The sequence below is a fragment of the Heliangelus exortis genome, chromosome Z, assembly GCF_036169615.1.
Source record: "Heliangelus exortis chromosome Z, bHelExo1.hap1, whole genome shotgun sequence".
NCBI lineage: Eukaryota > Metazoa > Chordata > Aves > Apodiformes > Trochilidae > Heliangelus > Heliangelus exortis.
Genome location: NC_092454.1, coordinates 14,790,107 through 14,796,684, shown reverse-complemented (window position 1 = coordinate 14,796,684; position 6,578 = coordinate 14,790,107). Strand labels below are relative to the sequence as shown.

General features: G+C 44.9%; 1 protein-coding gene across 1 annotated transcript; it reads left to right on the top strand.

Moving 5' to 3' along the window:
• The first annotated feature begins 3,330 nt into the window (after positions 1-3,330).
• On the top strand, positions 3,331-5,590 carry RPL37 (ribosomal protein L37). The gene is made up of 4 exons (XM_071730722.1): positions 3,331-3,487; positions 4,225-4,360; positions 4,613-4,697; positions 5,478-5,590. The coding sequence occupies exons 1-4, from the start codon at positions 3,485-3,487 to the stop codon at positions 5,545-5,547; spliced, it is 294 nt and encodes a 97-aa protein (XP_071586823.1). The 5' UTR covers positions 3,331-3,484; the 3' UTR covers positions 5,548-5,590.
• Positions 5,591-6,578: the final 988 nt, after the last annotated feature.

The window sequence follows — 6,578 nt, the reverse complement described above, 5'->3', positions numbered from 1 at the left end:
CAGACTGGAGAGTTGGGCTGATTCCAACGGGATGAGGTTCAACACGGCCAAGTGCCGGGTCCTGCACCTTGGCCACAACAACCCCATGGGGAGCTCCAGGCTGGGCACAGAGGGGTTGAGAGCAGCCAGGCAGAAGGGGATCTGGGAGTCTAGATTGGCAGATAATATAGGTTTTAACTTATTAACTTAATTTACTGTTACTCTTTCTACTGACTTCTTTAGGAGAAAACTTTTAGTTGAACTATACAGTCATCTTGTGGTGACCAAGGTTTCTGGTTCAAATTCATACACAAAAGTTTTCACACCTAGAAGAATCTGGGTACTATACAAATAACTGTGTTTCTTGTGGCTGCTTGGCAACAGCTATTCAGTTGAGTGTCTTCCTAACTAATTCCAAGCAAGGTCTCTGTCTCTGCAAATCACGATGACAACCAGAAACAAAAGCATCCAAACTAACTCACTTGAAAATGTTGTTCTTTAACTCCTTAGTTCTGTAATCTTCATGAGACATTTGTACCTAGGTCAAAGGGATCCAAGAGGATACTGAAAGGCATTTCTGATAATAAATGGCATGAAGTACTGTCTAGCTTGTATTATAAATGAAGCCTGAATCCACAGTATTCCTATCCATCGTGTACAGGGAGCTACACCTGTGCACAAATAAGCAATGCCTTATCAGACAGAAATTGCTTGGATATCAGTCCTGTCCTTGCCATACAAGTTTTTTTCAGCAGATGGAACAGATGGAAGCTGTATGCATGTGAGCATGGATACAGGAATACATGGCTTGGGATCAAGGCCAAATGCACTGAATTGTTTCAGGATGCTTGCTGTGGATAAAAAGGGCTTGACTCTCGTGATTCTTCAAATTTATACCAAGTATGATGCCTACAGAATGGAATACTTAGTTTGGTCTATTCTGGTCACCTGCCTGGTGTGCTCCTCCCCAGAGAAAAGTTGCCATGTGACCCCTTTATTGCCTTTTTGTTTCTAGAGAATGTTTTTCAGAACCAAGCAGCGGCCTTCGTTCTGCATAACATTCTCTAACCATAACCATAATTCAATTAAAACATTGTTATCAGTCCTAGAAGCAGAAACTGAGAAACATACTGTTAATATGTGCAGCTACTTAAAAGAGACTTAATTGAAAACTGAAATTATGAGAAAGAAAATTTGTTGTCCTGGATCCAATCGGGACATGAAACAAATCCCACCATGGTCACAGGGGACTGTGTGGCTGTACTGCACCCTGGTGACTGTATGATGTAGTAGCATGACACCAAACCTGTGCAAAAAAAAACCGCCAAGTTATTTGACACTCATACCCACCTTTCTACTACCTAACTAGCCCTGGTTTTAGTTTCCCTCCCCCTGAGCCGGGCTAATCTTCAAGACTACTCTGCTTTGGTTGTGAGAAGGACGAGAAGTGGGAGATTCTTCCACTTGCCCAGCAAGTGCTAGGTCAAAGCAAGGAAGTCAGGAAAGTCTGTGGGGCTTGAATGCGAACAGCTTGAGTTACAGGGACTGGCAATCCCAGAGGATTGAAAATTAAAACGTACGGGCACATCCTGTGTTGCATTTTGCTTCCATTTCTCAATTCCTATGTGATGGAGAAGCTGCAGAACATGGTGTTATAAGATACAGAAAGGTACTTGCCTCAGTAAACCCTAAGACAGAAACATAATAGTATCAGTGCTTGCTGACATGACAAAAAGTTTCTCCCATCACTGGACGTGGCTGGACCACAAGTGCCCAGAAAACACTGACTGCAGAGACTGCTGTTTCCTGTACCAGCACTGAAATCCAGACACATCTCCTAAATTTTGGACTACTTCCTATGCATCGAAGCAGAAAGGAAAAAAACAGCCAGTGCTGAACTGAGGCTGGTGCCACTCTGGCAGCTGCCAGTACATACATGTGTGGGTCTTCAGCACACCAACGTTCACTACAAGTGGTGAGATCTGTCCTCACCCACAACCCTCATGGGGCCTAAGAGCTTCTGAGATGGTACTAGGTCAGCCACAGCTCTGCTCATTCTCTACCTGAAAAGTATCCAGTGTTCCTGAACACTAGAGGCAACTGCATGATGATACCATATATCTTTCTTGCGTAACAGGTCTGAAGACATGTAAATGAACATGATTATTTTTATCCCACAAAGGGCAAGAATAATAGCTCCAGCAGAATACCCCTGCAGGCAGCCAATCCTTTGGAGGCTGTTGCCATGGCATCTGTCCAATGTCTTCACAGCATACTCCAGACTTCTAAAATGGAAAGAGGAGGCACAAGTTAAAAAACATAGAGCAAGGTTGCTGGGAGACATGTAACTCCAGTCCAGCCTGTGGGATGTATTCATGCTATTTAAGCTAGTTGTGTTTTGGTTTTTTTCTGTATGATATTAAACTACAGGACAATAAATTCTCCGTTTTGATTGCAAGCAAGACAGAACTGCTATAAAAATATTTTCATTAGCCAGGGCAAAATTGATTTTACCTAAATTCAGCCACCTATAAATCTAGCCTAAAGGGGCTTTCTCAGCTCCTGTTAGACTTAATGGACTAAGCTTTCCCTCCCAAGGATGATTTTCCCAGCCTAGACACCTAATTTAACATCAGATCATTTACCCTTTGGAAACACTCATCTCTCTCCTTTACAGCAGGTCCATGGATTGACCTAGATACCTGGATTTTAAGATGAGGTAAAATGCATATACCTCTGCTTAGGTGTTGTTTCAAATCTAAGAATTACCAACCAAAATGAAAGAGCTGATTCCGGGCCTCACCTCTGTGTGTATATAAAGAACACAGCTGAAGTAAAAAAAGGTGTTTCACCCCATCCCTCAGCTTTAGCAGCACATAAATTTGCACCAAATTAATTCAGCAAGCCGCCACGCTCAGAAAACAAATAAATTAATGTTAAAACAACTGTACAAGGCTCTTTTCCCAGAGGTGAAAATGCATCAGACAGCCTCACAGCTCTGGGGACCACGGAATGATCCCTTTTTCTGTAACGTGAGCTCCATGTTACAGGGGTTCAACTCGCTACACCTTCAAATTTCAGCCAAAAATGATGCGCCAGCAGGGGAGCTCCGCGCATCAAACACTTTAGTTCCCCGGCACGCATCTTCGGCGCAAGTAATCCCCCCTCCCCCCCGGCCGGTACTGCCAGGAGCAGCCGGACCACGGCCTAGGATCCCGCCCGCCAGTTCTGGGGTGGTGTCACCGGAGAAAACCCAGTGCTCAGGGCCCCGCCCCTGAGAGTCTCAGCCGCCACACCGAACCCTTCAGGGGACCGGTCCGTTCAACAGGCCGGGCAAGGCCCGAAAAGGCCCACACTCTGCAGAAGTCCTTGGGCCTTGGGGCGGGGCGGGAAGCTGCCTGGCCGGACCGGTCCGTGCTGTGCTGGGCCGCCCCCGGAAGTGCTGTCCGGGTTGTAGCGGAAGCGGGGCGGAGCTCGGTCTCTTTGGTGCTGGCGGCCGGGGAAGATGGTGAGCGCTCGGGGCGGGCTCGGGGTATCCGCCGCAATCTGCAGCCGCGCCGGGCCCTTCGGGGCCGCTGGCGTTCTGTGGAGCGCGGGTCGACCCTACGCACTCTTGTAGCCAGGGTCGTCGGCGGGAGGGCGCGGCGGGGAGGCTGCTGCGGGGTCGTGGCCTAAGCGGTTGGCGGCAGCCGTCGCTGCTGGCCCGGGAGCGCGGAACCTGGGCCGGGCGGCGGAGTCGAGGTGGGGTGGGAGGCCGTGCAGCCGCGCGGGCGCCTCCGGGGTCGTCTCCGTGCTTACCTGCAGGCCGGGTCGGTCTCCTCTCTCCCTTGCTGTCCCTCAGACAGTCGTATGGATAACTTAGAAAGAGGAGTAGCTAGACCCTTCTGCGGTGAGTGTGCGGCGAACTAGCTGTGTAGAGGGAAGAGCAGTTTAGTGTTGATGGGTTATGAATTTGGGGGAGAAGGGAAGGGAGCTGAGATAACCGCTCTACTACATTTCAGCACGGGGAGTGCTGGTGGGGTGGTGATAAGCAAATATGGCGACGAGAGGCGCAAGGAAATGATTTCTGAAAATGGAAGCTGCTTGTCGGCGGAACCGATTTGGTGTTTCAGAGTTTCAGTGTGCATCTGTTGGTTTTAGTTGACTTCTAGGGTGTGTAGGTGTTTTTTAGAAGAGCTTATTCGTTACGTGACTGGTAAGCGCTAGTGATATTTCCAACATGCTGTGTCTTGAAATCCTTTTCAGACGAAGGGTACATCGTCATTCGGTAAGCGACGAAATAAGACGCACACCCTGTGTCGTCGATGTGGGTCCAAGGCATACCATTTGCAGAAATCCACCTGTGGGAAATGTGGCTACCCTGCAAAGCGTAAGAGAAAGTGTAAGTAACAAACTTTCTAACTGTTGAATTTTAAGAAAGGTTTCTTTACCTTCTTCAGTAACCTGACTTTTACCCAGCCAAGGAGGAATATTGTCTCATCTTGCAGTGTTAAGAGCTTTTTTTCAATAATTGTATTAACTCTATTTTAGCTAACATGCAGTATCACTACATAGAAATAGATTTAATTTATAATTATTTTTCGCATCTGTGCAAATGCAGTGTCTGACCAAATAATTAACTTATGTGTTTTAGATAACTGGAGTGCAAAGGCGAAGAGACGCAACACCACTGGTACTGGTCGCATGAGGCACCTGAAAAAGGTCTACCGGCGATTCAGGTATAGTGTCTCAAAGCCTTGAATGCATATCACTTAATGATAAAACTTCTCACTCAAAGCTAACATTTATATGTGTTAGTACATTTAATGTTATATGGTCCTTTGAGGATTAAAAAAGCCTTGTCTACTCCTAATAAATAGGATATATAACAATCTTATGTTTTTGCTAAGTGTAGGTAGTACAGTACACCGGCTATTTTAATGAAATGCCCATGTTTCAAGAAAAAAAATTTGTGTAGCACTGCCTCTTTACATTGTCATTTACTCTGAAGTTCGGGGTTTTGTAAAAGACAAATCTGTAGCTTCTGGCCTGTAGAAAACTGGATGAAAAATACCAAGTAGTTCAGGAGTTTTTCATACAAATGTAGACTGGATTTCACAGTGAAAAGTAGAGGAGTCTTTTAAGTTCATTGTGGGTGTAGTTAAAGGATTTGTTTAGCTGTTAGTTTTGGTGAGTGCAGTCTTTCCTGGCAGCAGACAGAAAATCCCTTCCTGTGTGCAGCTTGCGTCTGCTTTCCTCTGGGTGTTGCTGAGGCAGAAATGTCCTTCCTGAAAGTGAGCAAAGTGGAATGTGCTTTAGCAGAAGAGAGCTGAGACCAATCTGCTTGTCCCAAACTTACTGATACTCTTTATTAAAGTGTTGAACATAAGCTCTGTAATGATTAGAGTGAATTACTAAGATATGCTGTAAAAAGCTGGTGAACTTGATCTAAAAAATATCAGGAAAAACTCGGAGTAGCAATCAGCTTTTTAAAAAGTGGTAACTATTTCTGCTTGTAGGAATGGATTCCGTGAGGGGACCACACCGAAGCCGAAGAGAGCAGCTGTTGCAGCCTCCAGTTCATCATAAAGACTCATCTGTTTGTTAAAATAAATGGTCTTGTCCAGAAAAATTTGCTGCACGTGTCATACATGTTTTACTTTGGTGAAATGTGGGATTCCTGAAAATACATATGTTTACACACAGTTTCTTGATGGTATGTGCTAAAGCAATTCATTAAAACCTTAAATTGACTTGTCATTCAATAGCGCCTGTGCCTTGACAAGGACCTCTGGGTGCACTGAATTTAAAAAGAGGTTTTTGTGTATTCTTCAATAAAGCTCACCTGCTAGAGAAGTGGCATATTGTTACTTATAAACCTGTCCTATTTGCCTCTTGAGTTTCATTGCACCCTAGCATGGAGAGTCAGAATTTAACTCTCAGATGGTAACTTAAATAATGGCTCCACATGCTGTACTGGGAGAGAATTTGCTGCCTCCAGAGTGAAATGGCCATTTTTCATTGCTCTCTGATGTTAGAAGCTTTGCCAAAAGTATTGCTCATTCACTGGCTCATTGCTTCTTAGGCAAAAAGGAACTCCTATGTCTGGAGTGTTAATTCAGAAAGATCTGAATTAACTGCTGGGCTGTAAGCAGTATGTGGTAGGTAGTGATAAGTATGTCATTTGGGGGTACCTGTGGACTGTGGAGAGGTGCCTGATCATACCTTCTGTGGTGTGCTATTGGGCTACTTGGATGGCTTTCAAACTGCTCTGATCAGGTACGACAGTCTAGGGAACTGCACTAATCACCACAAGGGTTTAGAGGATTTTCAGATGTGCTGAAGAAAAGTACTGAGACCAAAATTTCTGTTGCTTTTAAGTTTCTGAGGCTCTTTTTAACTTGCAATTCCTTTTGTTCTAGTGTGAATTTCCAGAAGCAGTGTCAATACTTCCTCAGTACTGAGGCATCAGCAGTTAACAGTGACTTGTGCAAATTACTGAACAAATTTTAAGCCACACTTGAAATTGGTAGTGTGCCTGACTGCATTTTTTTTATATATTTCTACATGAATTATGTTAATATTTTTGATTACTTGACTGTATCTACTTGGGCTGTTCC

Bases quoted from the DNA above. Each gene is read 5' to 3' on its own strand.
- RPL37 (XM_071730722.1), top strand. The intron at 4,361-4,612 runs GTAAGTAACAAA...TATGTGTTTTAG, and splicing joins TGCAAAGCGTAAGAGAAAGT to ATAACTGGAGTGCAAAGGCG. The intron at 4,698-5,477 runs GTATAGTGTCTC...TTCTGCTTGTAG, and splicing joins AAGGTCTACCGGCGATTCAG to GAATGGATTCCGTGAGGGGA.